The sequence below is a fragment of the Thunnus albacares genome, chromosome 12 (assembly GCF_914725855.1).
Source record: "Thunnus albacares chromosome 12, fThuAlb1.1, whole genome shotgun sequence".
Lineage (NCBI taxonomy): Eukaryota > Metazoa > Chordata > Actinopteri > Scombriformes > Scombridae > Thunnus > Thunnus albacares.
Window position 1 is genome coordinate 9,247,892 of NC_058117.1, and position 21,385 is coordinate 9,269,276.

The following is a 21,385-nucleotide window of genomic DNA, read 5'->3' on the forward strand; positions in this document are numbered from 1 at the left end:
ATCCAAAGAGAACATCCAAATCCCTGACCATGTTCTTGAGACAACAACATAAAAAGATTCACACTCACTGTTTTACTCAGACTGGTGTCAACTGGTGTCAGGTGTAAGCTGTGAAAAGACCAGCTGATGTTTAAACACTGATGAATAAGAAGCATTAAATAAGCATTAATCAAGTGTGCAAGGATACTTTTTGCTATTGTAAAACTTGGTGTGTTGGCAGGACTTTGAGGTTCCAGCACTGCAGCAGAGGAGGCTGCATCCATTTGAACACGTTAGAATGAAGAAATAAACAATGACTACAGGAGGTGTGGAGGAGTGCCAGCAGTTTCACAAGTGTGTTTGCCTCTGAAGGAGTTGTGCGGATTTATTAGGTAAAAAAAAACACAAAGGGAGGAGGCACAGAGTTTGTTGCTGACTCTGCATCACAGAGGAAAACAAAAAGGCTCTTTGAGTTTTACGTGGCAATGAGAAATGCTCCCCTATGTTAAATTCATGAACACAGATGAAATAGATCGTTATCACATCCAAGGATAAGAAGGGAAAAAAAGTCACGCAGACACACTGGACTTTGAAGGTAAGGCAGATAGATGGAGACTGAGTGAAGCACCGCTATAATCAGGATGAGGATTAAACAGCGGCTCCATGTCAGAGTTGGCACAAATCTGACTTCGAGAACTCAAGGCTGATTTCTTTTGTTGCCTCCACTGCTGTCAACTCCAGACAAGGCGAGAGGCAGGGTGGCTTTGCATCTCATCCTCACCAGAACTGTTATGCAACCAGTAAACTAAATTTACAGTTTCTATTATGTGGATTGAACTTACTTTGTGATTCTTTATCAGAAAAGTGCAGAGTGCATTATGCATTCATTTGTGTATTTATGTATGTATTTATGCTCACATGTGTCTTGTCCACACTTGTGTCCTTGCATACTTATGAGTGCAATTATGCATGTATGAATGTATGGGTGCATGCAACGAGTGACTGGTCAGCGGGGAATAGAGTTTAGATGATGGGGGATGGAAAGATAAGAGTGCAGTCTGGGGGTGGACGGGTGGGGGATGGGGCAAAGGGAAAAAGGGTGGAGGATGGAGGAGGCTCATGATGCATAAAGGGTATGATATTAGTATGAGCAATAACAGTGTTTTCAGACCTTCACACCTGTTCTGTGAGGCTCAACTACAAGCAGGCGGGTTAGAAATAAGGTGACACCGGAATGATAAATAGGGAGCTGCGGCAAAGCTTTATACCTGTCAGCATATTTCATAACCATGGTCTGTTGCACACATTCAGTTACCGGATTCTGTGGCTTCGCATTGTGTTGTGAAATAATATATTGTGAATACAAGAAGACTAAAAAAAAGTGAGACTGTCCTTTCATCCGCTCAGAAACTTAATTTAAAAATGCGTCATAGTCAACAAGAAACTTAACTGTGTCATTTCTGCACAGGATTTGCTGTGTGTAAAAGCTAAATCCTCACCGCACTCTCCCCATGTGCAGCATATGTTGTACAAGTTTACACTTCACTGCATTACATTACTATCCTCAGTCTTTAAGCCTCCTCAGATGTAGAAATAGAAAAAGGGTTTACAGGAGCAACCCCCGAGAATCACTTTACTGTAACAGTAACACATTAATTAAATATTGCCAGAGCTGCACATTGCACCAGAGAGCCTCTTGTCCAAATCAAACAGAGTAAAAGTTGAATAACTAACATCCTTAGCCAGTCATTGGTCAAACACTACAAGGATGTCAGTGCAGAGACAGAGCTGACTCCGCACAGACCTACCAGCATCATCTGCCTGCCCACGCACATACAGCATGAGGAAAAGAAATGGAGACAGACTGAAGGCCACTCTCTAATATAATAGCAAGTAAAGACAGACTGTCAATCATCAAATGGCAGGTGACGGTTGTCTCGGCTAAAGAGGCTTTCAGGAGGAGTGTTTTCACTCAAATCTTAAATGTGTCAGAAGCTCTGCCTGACGGAGAACACACAGTGGGTAATAAAACCTTCCCAGACAATTTCCTGTTTTATTAATAAAAGAAGTAAAAGGAAATAAAGCCAGACAGTGTAATGATTTTCTCTAACATCAGGGGGTTTTTGTGTGTGTGTGTGTGTGTGTGTGAAGCAGTGACACATGAATGTTTTAGGAGCAAAGATGCTCCAAATGACCTGCTTTTTTTGGCATGCCCGAGGACATGTTCTGCTGATCTCACAGACCGGGCAACAATGGCAACACCTCCAGATTAACGCACATGCTGGCAGCGCATAAGATTCATGAGGTGGTTGTATACAGCAGGTCTGAGTGTGTGCGTGTGTGTGTGGGAGTTTGCGGGAGACAGAAACAAAGACAGAAAGAGAGAGAGCGAGAGAGAGAGGTGTGTGAGGAGAAATAGAGAGTATGTACTGTATGTTTGCATGTGTGGGGAGGTGCAGGAATTCCTCTCGAGCCACAATTAACCCAGACACAAAAGAACATAGCTGCACGGCAAACATGCAGAGCTTGGAGTCAGCTTTGGCACAACTTCACTGGTTTCAGAGCAAGCAATTCTTCCAAAATATAGGCCACTGGCTCGCAGTCAGAAAGGAAACTGGAATTCCATTATTTCCACGCAGAACAACACATCCAAGATACCTGTCAAAGCCTTGCGCATTAGACCGAAGCACCACGCAATCTGTCTCTCAGCTGGACAGCTTTTCATTTGAAGATGATTGGAAAATGGTTCCACCTAATCAACCCTCATTTTAAAAAAAAACATGCTTGTTGAGCTTTCTATAGGAGGAGTAGGAATGAAATCACCTGCACACATTCAGGGCCTGGGGCACACACATACACACATACACACATACACACACACACACACAAGCCTAATCCCCACTCAAAAACATTATTTTATTTGTGCCTGTATCTCTATAAACTCTGTAAGCTTCTCTGCCTTTCTAAAAATAAGGCACTGCCATGTACAAAATACAAATAGAAAAAAAATAAATAAAATACTAATAGGGAACCCAGGGAGATGTGGATGCATTTTTGAGTCCATAACTGTTAACATTATGAGAAAATACAGCTCATTAAGATGGAGAAGCTTCAATACACATTCCAGTCATGAACAGACCATTAAGTCAGGCTATAATGGATAGCTGATTGGAGTTGTTCCAGGTATTGTGATGTGATTAATGATATGATTCTAATTAGTTTTTTAACTTTTAGAACATTTTTCATTATGAAAAAAAAAACACTTTCTGGACTACCTAGTATAATAAGAATATAATGTGATGTTTTTGTGTCTCAGTGCACATTTTCTCAACTCAAATTTCATTTATTTGTGATTATTTTCTATTTTAATATTGCTGTAACAGGTTATTCCCATTCACTGTGATATCTGCATGGCACCTTAATAATCACAGTTAAGCGTATGACAGACATTCATTTTCATTGGTTCTCCACTGATTTGAACACTTACGACAGTTTTCTTCATCACTGTTGTCTGAACAGTCGTCGTCATCGTCGCACCTCCAGATGGTTGGTATACACCTTTTGTTGTTGCACTGAAACTGTCCATCCTCACACTCATCCGTTGCTGGAAAAAAAAGGGGGGGAGACAGGGTCCAGATGGATCAGCAACAAACGCACATAGTGAGTAGTATCCGCTAGTAGTTCAACTGTCATTTGCAAATGAATGCCTAATTGATATTCAGCATTCATTCGGGTCAATTGGCTGAGGCGCTGGGAGCGTCACGGGGCTGTGTTTGCTTTCAGTTATTGGTCTACTCTTTCAAGATAATTAAAAACTGTTCTGGGGAGGAAAAAAAAGAGGGGGGACAGCAAGAGAAGGCCCCGTGTCTGCCGGACATACAGTAATTCTCCACAACGTGAAGACAAAGATTCAGTCTGGGTTACTAGAGTCTAATACCTCTGATGCAGTATGGACGCTCACAGCCAGCAAACACATGACAGACACGCCACAGTAATTCATTCAGCGACCGAGATACCTCCTATTAAAACTGATAAAACTCATATTATTGAGAATTCATATTAGAGTAAAGTGTTTTTGTCTTTTTCTCTCTTGGTATTAAAACGTACACGCGCGCGTAGTGCCGGGAGCGCTTCCAGTCTCTCACCTCTACAGCCCATCACACACACATACACATACACACATATGCACACACACACACACACACACACACACACACACCACCGATTATAATTTGATATTTCATTTAATGTCACACACGAGAAAACACGGGTGGGAAAAGCACTGACCTTCTGAGAAATGAAGCCTCAGGACTAACAAATGAAAAAGTAGCAGCGTCCTTATATCCGTCCACATTTCTGGTGGAGGTGATGGAGCTCATTCACATCCACAAAACAAAGCCCGAGAGCCGCTCTTGTAGCGCTGCGACGCCGCTGCCTGCCTCTCCGCCGTGAAACACCCCCTCCCTCCGCCTCACTGGCTGCCCGGAGCGTGACGACAGAGCGGGGGGCGGGGAGAAGAGGAGAATAGAATAGAATAGAATAGAATAGAATAGAATAGAATAGAATAGAATAGAATAGAATCTCCCCTCATCTCAAGGTCCATTTCGTAGCAGTTCAGCTTTCACTCTTTCACTGGTAATAGCTATTAAATGGACCTTGGGGTGAAACTGTGATATCAAATACTGTTTCCAAGACCAGAATGAACTCCAAATTTCAAGAATAGAATAGAATAGAATAGAATAGAATAGAATAGAATAGAATAGAATAGAATATGGAAACGTAACAACATTTCCAAGAAGAGGAAGTACAAACAGCCCACTAGCCTACTACACAACTACAGCAGTTGTGCATTCATAATCATTACACAAAAACATGCTGCCTTATTAGCCTATATGACAAATGACTTGCTGTTCTGATTTGAGTTCAAATAACTCAATGATACACAACTTAATAGTGAATATTTCTGACTTCAGAAGTACCCAAACATTGATTTATTTTCATTTGGTTTTTGTTTGCTTGCTCATTTGTTTTATTTAATTAACTAGTTAAATCATGTTAAAATGTATTGCTATGATTATTATTATTACCACATATACTGTATATCGATATAAAGGTCATGTGATAACAACTGACTTATCTCTAACCACTCCAGAAGACCATGAAATACATTAGAAAGCCCATGAAAAATGTAGTGGAGTGGACCTTGAGTTAATATTTTAACTTATTATTTATTTTTAGAGAAAAGGTTAAAACCTTTTCAATAACGTTTTCATGAAGTTCATTAAAGATCTTGAATGAACCATTGATTCAGCCTTAAATTTGTAAAACATTTTGTTTAATATTGTGGCTATTGCAAATCAATCAAACACAGTAACACAACACAGATCAGATGAGATTTATTATAAATGTATTGATGTATTACACGAGAAGCGTGGCCTAACTCAAAGCTCCCAACAAAGAGTTCATATCAATATGTTCATGGTGAAGGCTTGAAACAACCTGCTGTTATCCCTAAAACAAAATATGGAGCTATTGTTATGTATCATCTTCTCCCACATCACAAATTCATAACAAGTATTTCCTGACCACAGGCATGGACAAATTAACATCACATTAGCACTGCAGTAAATAGCTGTTTGATGTAACTGCTATCTCGTTTGCTTTTAATGAAATACCCTGATAGCAAGTGGAGTAACTGCTGTGATCACTTTTCTTCTTTGCTAATGCTGTTTTACATTGTTTTTGTCAGTTGTTTATGTTGCCTATCAGTTAGTCCGCTGATGGAGACATGACTGTTATAATAATTTAATATTTCTACAGTATTGGCTTTGTCTGTTGTCATTTTTGGAAAAGACTTAAAGTTATATGAACTCGCTATTATAAAAGCGACACAGTTCAAGCCTTTATGTCCTCTTGAACTAGAAGAAACTATCACCAAGTTATGTCAGCTAACTTCTAGTGCTACTGCCCACAGATATGTGGATAGCAGATGGAAAAACAGCCCGGATATAACCAGTGGATACAAATACAAAAATCAAGTACAAAAAGAAAAGAAACTAAATAATTATCTACTATAACTATACATATAACCATATATCATTACACACACACACACACACACATATATATAAACAGTAGCCTACATACATAGCCTATATAGGTACATGTATATATATTTTTAAAAATAAATAAACTATGAGCATATACCATATTCCCCAAAAATACTGTTTTCATTGCTTTCTTGCTTGTGAAATATCTAACTCATGACAAAAATGTCCGAAGTTCAGTTTCAGTTTGAAGTCAGATCACTTCTTTTTATGACAAAGAAAATATGTACAAAGAAAATAAGATCTTTGTCCATCACATTGTCTTCAAAACAAAGAAGAATCTCTTAGATGGATCCTTTGCTCAGTCTTTGTCCTTATATAATGCTCCATGTCTGTCCAGAATATTTTTGTTGAAATGCAATGGAAAAAATGGGTACATCTGGTGCAAAATCCTAAAAAAAAAATCCCTCTTTTATGTTGTTAATAACACAATATTTATCATCAGTTAAACATATATTATGCCAATTCAATTCTCCATAAAGGGATGCTCAAAAACATCTCCCTGGAGGAAGAGCAACCCCCCGTATGATATTCCTAATATGTTACAAATGACCATCTGCATTAAGAAGTTGTTCAACCAGTATAAAATTTCCTGTCAGAGATTTATTCTTGTACTGAATATTTTTATTATTCCATATGTAAAATTAACATGTGGAAAAAATGTGTTTATAAACCAGTTTCCAGGCAGTTAAGGGTTGTTGATGAAAAGATTATTTCACAGGTAGCTTATCAGTTTTGTAGTCAAATTGAGTAGGGAGTATTGGAAGCACTGCTACTGTATGTGTGGTATGTATTGGGTAGTGTGGGGGTGTAGACCTTTGGTTGTCCATGTCACACCCACTGAGCCAGCAAAATCAATTTTAGGGCATGACAGACAGGTGATAGCGGTATAGTGGTGGGGACTAGCAGGAGCAGATAGGAGGGGATCAGGAGGTCAAGCAATTTTGTGTCCCTGTGGTGTTTTTTGTGCAGTTTGGGGGGAGTAATTTAGAAAAACCTCTGTAAAGTTCTTAGCTAGAGGTCTACGCAGGGATGTAACAGTGAATCCGCACAAGCAACAAACGTTTTTAAAAATGTAAACAACAGAATGAAAGTCCCACCTGTTTCAGCATCAGCTTTTGTACAGCACCATATCCTGTTCAACAACCCCATTATTAATATACCCCCTAAGCAATAATGTGATATGATTCTCATCTATATGCAAATTATGCGAATGCTAAGGTGAGCCGCAGACTGTACAGTTCCTCAGCAGCAGCAGCAGCAGCAGCAGCAGCAGCAGCAACAGGAAAAGGCCCCCTGTACCTCTTCCATTAGGCAAACTGCAGCTTTATTGCTCTTTCTAAACACAATGAGGTAATACTTGTCTGCAGATAAAAGTGCATCAGTTGTATTTACAGGGTCTCATGGCTTCCAGCCAGAGTTAACGAGGCTGTCTTTCAAATCTAGGCCACGGCCATTGCCGACAGCGTAATCAGTCATTTTAATGGAGATAAGCTGAAGGATAACTTAATCCCCATTCTAACCTCAATGTATAGTAAATACACAAAGCAACACTGGCACATATATGCACACATTTGCACCAACAATACAATTCATAACCAACTAAGTTGAATCATGGTAGTTGGGGCCTGTTGTCATGGTTGCACAGCAACCATCCAGTAAGAACGAGGCAGCAGGACCAGACTGAAAGCAAAAACACAATGGTTGTTAAACGAGTGTTCAAATATGTAACAGGAATTACTGTCTGGAAATGAGCATGTTAGTACTATCAGTCATCAGTGATATTAGCTCATTTCAGGCCCACCTCATTGGAAAGACTCGTTCTGATGAGCTGTGACCAAGATGTTTAGCCATACAGGAAAATATACTCAAAGTTTTCAGGCAAATAACTTGGGAATCACAAAGTTTGAGCTTTTATTTGTAATTTCCATCATCTTAGGGTATATCACCCCATAATGCAATGTAGGCTCATTATGTAACATGAACAGAAACAGCTGCTCATAGAAACAGCTTACATGCTGCAGGTTTTGTATTTCCAAAGGTAATTATAACATGTTAAGTACAGTATGTATTAGCATTCATGCTCATCTAGTTCTTTCAAGTAAAAATTAAAGCGATGCATATTGATGTGGTGCAAGAAATGTTTTTGGTTTAGTCGCAAAACTGATTTCCACCTATCAGAGATAACACAAACTAAATTGAGTTTAGAGTCAATTTGCTGTGAGGAGTGAGTCATGACTAAATGAAAATGCTTTTAGCGCACCAAGGATTAAGTAGGAGGCAATGTATATCTGAGAGAGAGAGAGAGAGAAAGAGAGATTGTCAGTCAACTGAAAATAAAGAAATACTATAGAGCAGATTTTGCATACCAAACACATTGTAGACTGTGCTGTCCCTGCTCTGGCAGGCTGGCTGGTGTATGCCTCGGAAAACTAAGGTGTTGCTATAGGTTAACAACCTTGACCCTCTTCATGCATTCAATAATTGACAAAAACAACAGTTCTATAAAATTAAATTGTAAATTCATTTCAAGCCCAAAATGAAGAGAGCCACACCAGCAGCTCTGTGAGGTTGTACTTAGACACAGTGGTGCTTTTAGTTAAATGCTAATGCCAGCATGCTCACATTCTCACAGTGACAATGTAAACATGCTCATGTTTAGGTATAGCATTTATCATGTTCACCATCTTAGATTACTGTGTTTAGTTCAGCTTATTGACATGCTAGCATTTGCTATTTAACAGCAGAAAGAAAAAAGTACAGCCGAGGCAGATGGGAATGTATTTAGTTTTGCAGTTCAAATTAAAGTTTGATGTAATGATGTTGCCAATAGAAAGTCAGGGGATGACAAAAGTTATTATAATTCATCCTGTGGGGAATATGAGAGTCAGTACTATTTCACTCAAAACCAAAAATGTAAACTTCATGGTGTTGCCAGAGGAGACATTAGGGAATCACAAAATTCATTACAAAATTTCATGGCAATCCATCCAAAAGTTGAGATATTTCAGTCTGGACCAAGATGGTGGTCTGATTGGCTGCAATTGCCATCCTTAGAGCCATGCCACTAATAGCTAAAAAATCTTGCAAGTTGCAAAGTTTTGTCAGTCCATATTACTCGATATCCAACATTTCCCATGTAGCTATTGAGGGGATTCTAGTGCAGGAGGCACAGCACATGCTCCCTGACCAGATACTGTGTGTAGAGCAGACAAAGCCAGACTCTTTCATTATTGTCCTTGGCAACTTTAACAAAGGGAATTTCAGCCTCTCTAAATACCGTCAGCTGATTAAATGTCAGGGGAGATCACTTTAGATCATTGTTACACTACAATCAACAGTGTCTATCTATCATGCCTTCTCCTGCGCTGCACTGGATCACTCTGACCACACCATAGTTCATCTGATTCCTGCATACAGGCAAAAATTAAAACTCTCTAAGATGTTGTGAGGACATCTAAGAAGTGGACCAGTGAAGCTACGTGCTTGGACTGTACTGACTGGGATGTTTTGAGGACCGCTTCCAACAGTCTGGATGAGTACACATAGTCTGTGACGTCATACATCAGCTTCTGTGACAACAGCTGTGTACCATCAGGCACCAGGGTTAGTTACAACAATGACAAACCCTGGTTTACAGCTAAACTCTGACAGTTAAGGTTGGAAAAGGAGGAAGCTTTTAGGAGTGGGGACAAGGACCAGTTTAAAGAGTCTAAATACAGGTTTAGGTCGTGAGAAATGCTAAACATCTGTACTCTGAGAAACTTCAACAGCAGTTCTCATAAAACAACTCGGCCCCTGTCTGGAAGGGCCTCAGACAGATCACCAACTATAAACTGAGCCACCCACTCCACTAATGACTTGCACTTGGCCAATGACCTGAATGAGTTCTACTGTCAATATGAAAGACAATGGGACAGTCATGACATCTGGCCTCTCCACAACTGCCCACCTCTGAGCACCGGTTTCCCTCAAAGCTGTGTCCTTTCCCCTCTATTCTTCTCCCTGTACACCAACAGCTGCACCTCCAGTCATTAGTCCGTCAAGTTCCTGAAGTTTGCAGATGACACCACTCTCATTGGACTCAACTTTGGTGGGGATGAGACTGTCCTACAGGAGGGAGATTGACCACCTGGTGACTCGGTGCTGACAATACAACATGGAGCTTAACACTCTAAAGATAGTGGAGATGGTTGTGGATTTCAGAGAGAACACAGCCCCACCTGCCCCCATCACCCAGTTGACACTGTGGAGTCCTTTGCTTCTTGGGAACCATCATCAGCCAGGACTTCAAGTGTGAGATGAACATCAGCTCCCTCACCAAGAAGGCTCAGCAGATGATGTACTTCCTGTGGCAGCTGAAGAAATTCAACTTTCCAAAGTCAGTGATGGTGCACTTCTACACCACCATCATTGAGTCCATCTTCACCTCCTTCATCACCATCTGGTATGCTGCTGCAACTAACAAGGACAAGGGCAGACTGCACCATCTCATCCACTGTGCCGAAAAGGCGATCAATGCAATCTGCTGTCCCTCCAGGACCTGCATGCCTCCAGGACACTGAGGCGAGCAGGAAAGATCATGGCCAACCCCTCCCACCCCAGACATAAACTTTTTGAAATGCTCCCCTTCTGAAAGAGGCTGAGGTCTGTCAAGACCAAAACCTCACGTCTACAGCCGGCCTCATCAACAAGGCCTGGGACCCCCACTGATACAGATTCTATCCCCCCATGGACATTACACGTAATATTAACGTAACACCCCACAACCTCACATTTGCACATCTGTGATCTTTGATCTTACATGGTGCTTTACATTAATACTATTTGTATTATTATCATTATTATTATTATTATTATTAATGCACACTGCATACTGTTTACTCCTGGTCAGTATTTTGTACATTCATCTCATTCTCCTCTATTTAATATTTAATATTTAATATTTAAACCTGTAGCAGTTCCTCTCACTTAGAATATATTTTACATATTTGTTTTTCTTTCTATTGTAATTCTTTCTTGTTTTAGATTATTTAGGATTACTTAACTTTGTGTATATTTTTTGACTGTTACACACCACAACAACGCCACAGCAAATTCCTTGTATGTGCAAACCTACTTAATAAACCTGATTCTGACACTGCTGAGCAGAGGTGTGTGTATATTTCATATATACATATATTTCAACTACTACTTTCTCCAGAAATGGATACACTGCAAACGTATCTTGTAAAACAGTAGAGCAGTTCTTACTATTCTGCAGACTACAGCACATGCCACATCAAAATCCTTCATCACTCAAGCTTCTTGACAGACTGTTTGCAATTATCATCTCAATTATCAGTGCTGTTACTGAAATTAAACCACTTCATGACACATCTCTAGTTGTAAGTTACTGCCTGACTGACACCTATAGTTATAAACTATGTCTGTACCAGGGCTCCTAATTTTTGGAAAAAGTATTGCAAGGAGCTCTAAAATGTCAGGATTGGTAAGGTCTGTCTGTGTTTGCCTGGTGTGTCACATATTGTCAGGGGCCTCAAGAATTGGCAGCAGATCCCTTTCATTTGTCACAGCAGCAAGTAGGCAGGATGATGTGCCACATTTCCTCAACATTTTGGATTCAGGAAAGGCTTCCATCATCCTCACATACAGTTACAGCGATCACAGAAATCTGTTCCAGTTCCTCTTGCATGTGAACAGCATTTCAGTAAATAGTGTGACTTCTTCTCTGGCCACATTTCTTATTTAATTAACCTTTAGGGGACATTTGCTGAGCATGCATACTCCCCCCCCACCACTCTACATTCACACAGCTGCAGAAACTGGCATCGATAGGCTTTATGGTTCAGTTACAGTATAGCTCTCCAGTGATGGCCTCTGAGCATTGAAGCAATTAAGTTTAAGTACCTTGCTCAAGAACACCTCAACAGCTGCTGTTGAGAGATGAGAGAGACACATTTGCTCGCTGTTTCCTCTCACCTTTCACCAGCTGGTTGAGGGAAACTGGAACAGCAAGGCTCTTGTCACAAACCCTGTTTGTCTAGCCCAGTGGTCTGCAACCGTGAGATTGGTTCATCCTCTCCGGTTGATGCTGCACCTGCCAGTGAAATCAGCTGCGGTAGTGTTGGGCCAGAGTGAGAAAGTGTTCGCACAAATCTCTCTGTAGCGAATGCTTGGAGTCCAATTTGTCAGACAGCATACTGCAAGTAGCATACTGCTGCAGGTTTGCAGAGGCCACAGTCAAGACCTAACGCTCTTACAGCCCCCTACACTAATCTAACCATAACCAACTATCACATTTTTAAAAGCTTTTTTTCCTCCCACACACACACCCAACACAGCTTCCTAGTTTACAACTAAATGTTTGGAAACTTGTAGAAACTGTAAATTATTGCTGTACAGTGTTCTAATATAAGTGATATTGAAGGATGTATTTCTGCTATTTTTTATGATACATGTGGAATATATCATGCAAATATAAATTAAGACAAGGTAATTTGCTTAAATGGCGAAAAATGAAAGGACTTTTGGGGCCCTGGTGGGTGCATGTCCTCTGCTGGATTGCTTCTGTGCTCAGTTGGCTATGCTTCCATGTGCATATACATATATACTAGTACAGTGGTTGAAGGAGTATTCAGTAGCAAAATGTAGTTAAAGTATTGCAGTAGTGGTTTGGTCCCTCTGACTGATATATTATTATATATGACATCATTAGATTATTAATACTGAAGCATCAATGTGTAAACAGCATGTTACTGTTGTAGCTGCTGGAGGTGGAGCTAGTTTCAACTACTTTATATACAGTTAGCTAGTTTAGTCCAGTGGTTCAGGGTCACTAGATAAATCAGAGGGGTCATGAGATGATTAATGGAAAAGAAGAAAAAACAAAGTTCTGATACAAAAATCTGTTTTCAGTTTTGGATTTTCTCTCTTATCTTTGATTTTTGGTGAAATTTTGGATCATTTGAACATTTATTGAAATCAAACCATGTGAGAAGTTTAGAGGGAAAAATCATTATTTGGTGGAGCTGTTAACAACTCATAGACATCTGAAATGTGACCCCGACTACACACGGCTTTTTGTAAGACGTCAAAAGTCAAAAAGGTTGGAAACCACTGGTTTCATCTTAAACAATGTGTTGTATTTGAAAAGACTGTTATATTATCCATTGTGTCAAATCTGTAAAGTAACTAGTGACTAAATCTGTCAAATAAATGTAGTGGAGTAGAAAGCACAATGTTTCCCTCTGAAATGTAGTGGAATGAAAGTATTAAGTCACATCAAACAGAAATACTTGAGTGAAATGCTAGTACCTCAAAATTGTACTTAAGTACAGTACTTGAGTAAATATACTTGTTTACTTTTCACCACTGGGCTAGTATAAGTGGTGCATCCAATATTTTTACAGGGACATTTTGCAGGCTGCTGCGCTAACCTTGAGGCTGCTGCCCCCTGCAGGATGACAACAACAACATCACACATTTTGCACAGGAATACAACATTGTATGTAACTGTACAGTCAGTCATCTTTACAGGAAATGGCACAAGTTGCATTTATAAACTTTCAGAAGAAACTGCATATATAACAGATACCCACCCAATTTCAATGAATTGAATAAATATTGTTTTGTCAATGTGTGACTTTCAATAACACAGTCTTTTTAAGAGGCACATTCAAAGTGATGTAAAGTGCAGCCCCTCAGTATTTTGCCAATGACACATTTCCCACTGGTTATTATTTTTGAAATGAACCAGTGATTAGGAGGTCAAAGTCATCTTTGAGGTACACATCCTTAATGAAGTACTTGCCAATAATAGTGAAAGAAAAAGTGCATCACTGTCCAAACCCATATGGATTACACTGTATATAACATGCCGGAATTTTAGCTACCTTTATCAAACAATAAAACAGCAGAATATCATATATTTAATGCTTAGAAAATTATAATACCTAATTAATTCTCACATCTGTTCATCAATCTTTCCATCAATTTTCTATATTCAGTTCTATTGAATTCTGGAGTCTATCTCAGCATGAAACAGGCAATCAGCAGGACTAACAAACATATTCACAGATTACCCTCACATTTACCATCTGTTCACAAATATGCCAAATATGCTAATACAGATCTTGGTGTATTTCACAAAGGAAAGTGATAATAACAATGGACACTGTATTCAGAATTCATAGGCATTGTTTTTTGTAGCAAGACTAGTAACAATAACTAATAATAATAATCAATATTAAGAGTAATTATTATAAACTAACATGACCTGCTTCATATCTTGATCTAAGTGACTGTACAGTATTGCTTAAGGGACTTGGAAAACACTGATGGTTATTTATTGCCACCTAGTGGTTGAATCAGACTGACAAGAGGAAAAATCAATGAGTGACTCTTTAAAGTCAGATTTTGTTTATTCTATTTATTTATTTTTACTATAAAAGAAACTGGTACTTCAACTACATCAACATAATTAGCAGATTGATCAGCACCTGCTGACCCTATGTCAGTACTCAGCACTACCTGTGGCATTATAATATATGACACTCTTGTAATTCTTGTAAGATCTGGCTTTAGAGAGAAATTATACTTCTTACAGTTACACAAAAGCACAACATGACTCTAGGGTATTATAGTTATTAGTGAGTCAGCCCAGTGGATGGTTTTAACATTTCAAATGTCAGGACAAAAGAGTAGACTATAGAAAAACAGCGGTAAGCAATAATTTTCTAATCATAACATGTAGCATAACCGTGATAAGAATCTGATAAAAAATGTCTCAATTACATCACCATCTATCATCTGATAATAGATAAAAGGTTTCAAGGACCAACCACAGGAAGAGGAAAAGACAGACAGAATAAACACCATGTACAAACCAAAAATGTCTATCTGTTCCATCATTAGTTCATTCCCCCTGTATTATCCTCTTGTCTGCCTCCATCATACTTTTTTCTCATTATGACAAAGTAACAATTTAGATTAATTTATTAGTTGAGGATTTTATTTTAACCTTTAACTTCGGATGAGATTCAAAGTTTCAAAGATTCCAAAGCTGAATTGTACATTTATTGATATTGTCCACCAGGGGGAGAAAGTGCACTCTGTAGGTAGTGTATTTTTAGACATGGTAGCCACAAGTTGGCTGCTATAAATGGAAATTTCATTCAAAAATCAAAATCATTTGTAATGTGAAGACTCAAGATTATAAATTGAAGAGTCAATAAAAGAAAGTAAATGCCTTACCATGTGATAAATCTGTGTGGTTATGATGTATCTGTCAAGCAGAGCTTTCTTACTGCAGACACTTTGACTTCTCAGTGCAAGAGAAGCACAGGTGTAACTAATCAATCAACATCAATCAGCATCAAGTCTTGTTCCATTTAGGTGTACCAGCAAACTAGCATATGTGAGAGCAAGGGCTTGGCACTGGAACAAACCGTATGAAACAGCTATTGAACAGTTTCAGCTGTGTCTTCCCAAGATGATTGATTAGCAACAAACCAAAACACAAGTGTACTGAAATTTGGCTTCTTAAGTGCCAAGATTCTGGGGAAGAAATGTAAATACAGCAGGTAGATTAAGTCATGTTATTAAAGGAACTGTTTTACATTTTGGGGACATATGCTTATCTGTTTTTAGTAAATGAGAAGATTAATACTCTCATATCTGCATCAGTATGTAACAGGAGACAGGAGATGGCTAGCTTAACTTAGCATTAAGACTGACCACAGGAAAACAGCTAGCCTAGCTCTGTCCAAAGTTAAAAAATATTCACTACCAGCACCTCTAAAGCTCACTAATAAACACATTATATCTCATTTGCCAAAACAAAAGTATAAAATACAGAAACAGAAGTGTAAAAATTAAATGTTGTGGTTTTCTGGGGAGGTGTGGAACTGACTATTTCCCAGAATTTCCCAGTAAGACCTTTGGACAGAGCCATGATAGCTGTTTCTCCCAGCATTCAGTCTTTATTCTATGCTTAGCTAATCATCTCCTGGCTGTAGTTTCATATCGTACAGGCATGAGAGTGGTATCTCATGTAACTCTCTGCAAGAAAGAAAGAAAGATAATGAGTATATTTTCCAAAGTGTTGAACTTTTCCCTTAAATTCAAGGCAAAATCTTTTAAAGAAATATTTTCAGTGTTGGCAGGTATATTACAGTCACAGATCAGCAGGCACAGGTCAGTAAGAATCCCTCTGAGGAGAGGCAGCGTTCACTGTGGCCAATCTAAGAGGTCAGCTTAGTGTGTGAGTGACGCTATCCTTTGGATCACAGAAACACCATTATCAGTACACACTGACATCACTCAGCCCTCCACAACAGCAATGCAACAACCCTCCTCGACTCACACACACCACCACCCGCCTTCTGCAGCACAGTCATTGTGTTCATCGGGCAGCCCATTGTCTGTGTGTGAGCACGGTAGACAATGTTGCCAATCTTCTTTCAAACCATGATCCAACACTGCTATTGTGACCCGTCTTTTTCCCACTTAACCAGACAAGATGGTGTTCCCGTGTGATGAGAGAAGGGGGTGGTGGGGGCAGGGGGAGGGTCGGGGTCAGCTGTTGCGCCTGGCACTGGGGTCATGTCCATGTCAGCATCATTCTCAGTTCTCTACTTGTAATAAGTTGTGGGAGTTCCTACTTTTGTACTGTTGGGTCATTGCTGCTTTACTACCTTCAGCTTGAAATCAGGATTTGTCTACCATCTACATCGAGTTTCATCTTTGAAACCAGCCTCTGCAGTTCAAATTAATTCCTCAAGCAACTGAAAAAAAAATCGTTGAAGTTGGATTACTTTCACACATGACTCAGAAGGAGAGCATCTCCTCTAAAGAATGAAACAACAAGACCAAACAACTGTAGGATCCTCCAAACTAACTGTTGTAATGCTATGACCAAGGTTATCTGATGGGACGCAGATGGATGGACAGCAACACATAACACTCATCTAACATCAGGTGAGTAAATGTTCTCACATCAGTCGAGATAATGCACATGATACTCCTCTCTTTCAGCCGATAATACATATATAGATGTGGTAAAAAGAAAACTAACTGTTGAAATGTTTTTAAGACCATTCTGTTTGTTATGTTGTATTCTGATCATCAACCCAAATTCTGCACAATGTTACAAGGTGTCTGGTTTTTGGATGGCTGAGTTGTGACCACCATCATGCCTGAGATGCAGGCCTTCTATCAGCCACGCCATACCATCCGTTATCCCCCAGAGCTCCACCTGGACCCCACCCTGATCCAGCGGCGTGTCCTGGAGGATCAGGTGGAGCTGTTGTGGTTCAGAGAGCCACGCCACTCCCTGCTGTGTTACTGTGCTTCAGTCGCTCTCATACTAGGGCTGGGCCTTGGCGGCGTGGGCCTCCTCTCCACTACCACCAGCCTGTCCGGGGAGTGGCGTCTTGGGGTGGGCACCACCCTGTGCCTCTTGGCCCTGGCTGTTCTGCTCAAGCAGCTCCTCAGCTCTGCCATCCAGGATATGAACTGTGTGCGCAGCCGGCGTCGGATCGACCAGCTGAAGAGCGGTGGGCAGGCTGACCCGGCGCTGATCCTAGCTGTGGGGCTGGCAGTGATGCTCTGTGGGACAGTGCTGCTCTGTGTGGCCACGATTGGCAGCCAAGGTTATGACAGCAGGGAAATGTTGGTGTCTGGTCTGGTGCTGATGGCTGCTGGGCTGGGCATGGCTCTAGCAGTAGTGGGCTATAATGTGCTGGTCTACCTGAAGAGGAGAAGAGAGCAGAGGAGGAGGAGGAGGATGATGAGAGTGAGCAGAGCGAGGAGGCCGGGGACTCAAGCTGTCAGGGTGTTCAGTGTCTCAGGGGGACAGATGAGCCAGACCAGGAGAGAGACATCCTCCAGCAGGACCAGCCTGATCTGAATGGGCTAAACTGGCAAAAACACTCAGCGGGGAAAAAAATCAAAGTCTGTGAAAGGAAGATTAAATTAAATTTGTAAAGCAGACACAAGTGAAAGGGAAATGAAGATAGAAACAACAAAGGAGATGAGATTGCCCATTTAAGACTTCACAGCTCTTGTGGTATTTATCCAGTTATTGTTTTGCCATTAGAATAAAATGGACTACTGCTGAACATCATCAAAAGAACACCTGCACATAATTGGTACCAAAAAAACACACCGCTGTGCAGGTTGCTGTCAATAATGGATCAATGTACTGATAAGCACATGTATTGCATGTTTTTACTGTCTAAATGCACCATTATTAAGCTTGAAAATAAAGACTCAGTAAGTGTTCACACTAAATCCTTTGTGTGTTCATGGCACGAACTCAAAGACTACAACTGGCAAAGAATGAATGAACATGGAATTCCAATGAGAACAAATTCAATGTATTAAAACACTTTTTTTTATTTTACATGATTGCACTCAAGTTCCTGCCTCTCGCACAACAATCAAAATATCACATGTTGGACATTAACAAACTAAAATCTGTAACTTTCTGCAGGCTCAGATTACAACAAAGATGATGGGAGTGTCAAGTTGTTTCACCTCTTTGTGGTTGATTCACAGACAAAATGTAATTTATCAACCAGATAACATGAAAGTGCATATATCATTCACAGTGATGAGGAATTAGCATGGAAACAACAAACAACAAGAAACAAATGAGATCAACATTTCTTATTATTAGTATTGAAAGAATTGTCACGCTCAGTAAATATGCCAATTTGAGAGTTTCACCGGACTCTTACTTACAGATGGATATATACACAAAATTTATTAGCTGGAAATATTACAAAATTCAGCATTAATCAGTAGTGCTCTTTGTGCTCATGAACTCAATGACAAACAGTAATATTTTAATTTTTTTTTCTCTCTGTTTGTTAACTTTCATTATCATTATCAAATAAAACTTCATTTTGGAGATGTCCAATCTTTACAACTTCATATCATGTGATATTTTAAGCAACTGTGGCTCATTCAAGTTTTTATCTTTGCCATACTGTACATCTACTGTTATACCAGTGGTTCCCAACCAGACTGGGACCCCCCAACGGGACACAAGAATCTGAGGGGTTGAGAGATGATTAAAAGAAAGGAGAAATGACAAATTTCTACTGGATAAATAGTTCCTTTTTTTCCTGACTTTTATCTAAACTTTGATTAGCCAAAAAGGCTGGGAACCACTGCTTTAGATAGATTTCTCTATAATGCAATTTAATTTAAGTTGTAAACCAGCTGTCTCCCCTTTTATTTTATCTATCTCACCCTATGGTGAACTGAAGATCATCATCACTGTCCCCCATCCCCTCCTCTCCCTCCTCTCTTTCTCTCTCTGCCATGTGTCTGTCATTGGTCGTGATGTAGTTATCCTCAATGAAGCCATCATCATCATCATCCAGCCCTCTACCCATTCCCATCCTGCCTGACACGCTGCTAGGGAAGGACTCATCTTGGCCATACTGGCTGACCCCGTCGGCCTCTTGGAGCAGAGAGTGTCTGTAACTGGCCAGGAAACGATGGAAGAGACGAAACTTGACAGCCATCACAATGAGGAGTGATATGGTGAGGACTGTGCCCAGTCCAGCAGCCAGATAGGACCAGTCCAGTCGCTTTGGGTTGTCTTGTGGATCAGCTTCCCCTGGGAAGACAAAAGGAACAAAATGTTTTGCATCTACATGTAACTATAAAGACAGAGAGGTCAACAGCAGTGCATTCAAATTGCTTCCTGTAGACGAGATGTTATAGAGTCCAAAGTTCCTCAAACACACCTGGTTGTAAATAGTCAGATGATGGTATAATACGCAGCGGATTTTTGTTACTCACTTTGAATTTTGGTACTGTTGGAGTGATCTTCTTCTTCCATCAGATGTCTTTGAGAGCCTTTGTGACCCTCAAGATCCAATACAGAAACAGAATGTGCTTTTATGATAAAAGCTTCACAAAAGAAAAGCACCACAATGATTCTGAAGCTCCACCAACCCATCTCTGCGTCCTGTAGGAAGATTTAAACAGGCACAAAACAATATTTAAATTAGTTTGACCTACGAAAAGTCCTCTTTTTGTTATTATCCCACCATGACAGCTTAGCAAGGACATGCAGTCCGGAGAACCACAAAGAGAGCAAATTTACATAAAAAAGAAGCTTTAGCTGAACTTTTGAATATATTTATACACAGAGGGATGACTGGGATTTTTGTCCCCCATCTCTTATATTGGAATCCCATTAAGGAAGGGATCTTTTCATAGAAATTATGGAAAGGAGGATCAATTACAGTAGCCAATAACTCTTTAAATACACATATTGGATTGGCAGTATTGTTTTATGACAGACAAATGTGAATACATCTTTTAATGTATGGCCAATTAGACACCTGGACACATACTTAGCATAACTATTAATAAGCTTAGGATCAACACTGGAAAATCATAGTGTTAACATCATCAAAAAGCTTGTTGAAATTTGATTGGTCAACTGACATTTGATTGCTTTAGTTATCAATCTGATTTACATAAATGATCATCATCATCGTCATCAGTATTGTTAGTGATCATGACCCCTTTTGGGGGCAACACGGCCCTCAAACCATAACCCTCTTCCAGAGCACATAGTAGCAAGCTCAAGCTTCAGGTGATAATAATTTATATTCCATGTTACAAGTGGAAAAATTCACAAACATGTCTCTTGTTGCCGGAAAAGATTTATTACAAAAGCAAATCTTTTGTCTTGAATTTGAAAAATAATAGCACACATTTTGTAGTTAGATTGTCCTCTTTTTTATTTATATAAACTGTCACATGATGTGAGAGAGCTGGCTCACCAGGTCTTGAGAAATGTCATGATTATAGTCTTGAACTGCTCACTTATTAACTTTAAACATAGCAAATAATACACTCTACAGACCATAATCCTTAATCCAAGTAGCAGATTAACAGTATATCCACTGCTATACACTGTATGTTTTGGCTGCATATGTTTTTGAGTCAGTAATATTAAGTAAGTAATATGCACAATTTGAGACAGCTGTACATAGGTAATGTAGGTAAAAGTTTATCTGCTGATACAGACCATTACACAGTAGCTGTGTCTCAGTCATAAGTCATATGACTACCACAGACTGAATATAGTCTCATCTACATTACCCAGACACTCAACCTATTGTATTCTGACACAATACAAAACATCTAAAATGACTTACCTTTTACAAATAAGATTACTGACAGAGCAGGTGTTTGTCTCCGAGTCTTGATTGTTAACTGGTGTTTTTGTCTTCCTCTTCAGCTCCTTCTGAAAATATAAAGAGACT

At 39.7% G+C, this 21,385-nt stretch overlaps 3 protein-coding genes and 1 long non-coding RNA gene across 5 annotated transcripts in view; 1 reads left to right on the forward strand and 3 right to left on the reverse strand.

Moving 5' to 3' along the window:
• LOC122993755 (low-density lipoprotein receptor-related protein 8-like) overlaps window positions 1–4,422 on the reverse strand; it is a 79,863-nt gene extending 75,441 nt beyond the window's left edge. For both annotated transcript variants that reach the window (XM_044368172.1, XM_044368171.1), the window contains exons 1-2: window positions 4,267–4,422; window positions 3,467–3,583 (exon numbers count right to left, since the gene is read on the reverse strand). In XM_044368172.1, the coding sequence (XP_044224107.1) occupies window positions 3,467–3,583; window positions 4,267–4,333 (184 nt within the window). In that variant the 5' untranslated portion in view covers window positions 4,334–4,422. The remainder of the gene's footprint in view (window positions 1–3,466; window positions 3,584–4,266) is intronic.
• Window positions 4,423–8,057: 3,635 nt separating this feature from the next.
• On the reverse strand, window positions 8,058–15,519 carry LOC122994234. Its single transcript, XR_006406535.1, has 3 exons — window positions 15,342–15,519; window positions 12,069–12,186; window positions 8,058–8,377 (listed from the first exon to the last, which is right to left on the reverse strand). It is a non-coding gene; the product is annotated as an uncharacterized LOC122994234 (long non-coding RNA).
• Window positions 15,520–16,689: 1,170 nt separating this feature from the next.
• LOC122994183 (transmembrane protein 125-like) lies at window positions 16,690–18,404 on the forward strand. Its single transcript, XM_044368739.1, has 2 exons — window positions 16,690–17,066; window positions 17,243–18,404. Exon 2 carries the CDS (start codon window positions 17,281–17,283, stop codon window positions 17,995–17,997), a length of 717 nt encoding a protein of 238 aa, XP_044224674.1. The 5' UTR covers window positions 16,690–17,066; window positions 17,243–17,280; the 3' UTR covers window positions 17,998–18,404.
• Window positions 18,405–18,465: 61 nt separating this feature from the next.
• LOC122994159 (leucine-rich repeat-containing protein 19-like) lies at window positions 18,466–21,385 on the reverse strand. The gene is made up of 3 exons (XM_044368707.1): window positions 21,278–21,385; window positions 19,905–20,073; window positions 18,466–19,719 (listed from the first exon to the last, which is right to left on the reverse strand). Exons 2-3 carry the CDS (start codon window positions 20,062–20,064, stop codon window positions 19,343–19,345), a joined length of 537 nt encoding a protein of 178 aa, XP_044224642.1. The 5' UTR covers window positions 20,065–20,073; window positions 21,278–21,385; the 3' UTR covers window positions 18,466–19,342.

Excerpts from the sequence above, each read along its gene's own strand:
- LOC122994183 (XM_044368739.1), top strand. The coding sequence starts at position 17,281 with ATGCCTGAGATGCAGGCCTTCTATCAGCCACGCCATACCATCCGTTAT.
- LOC122994159 (XM_044368707.1), bottom strand. The coding sequence starts at position 20,064 with ATGGGTTGGTGGAGCTTCAGAATCATTGTGGTGCTTTTCTTTTGTGAA. Across the intron at positions 19,720-19,904 it reads CAACAGTACCAAAATTCAAA|GGGAAGCTGATCCACAAGAC; the intron begins GTGAGTAACAAA and ends TTGTCTTCCCAG.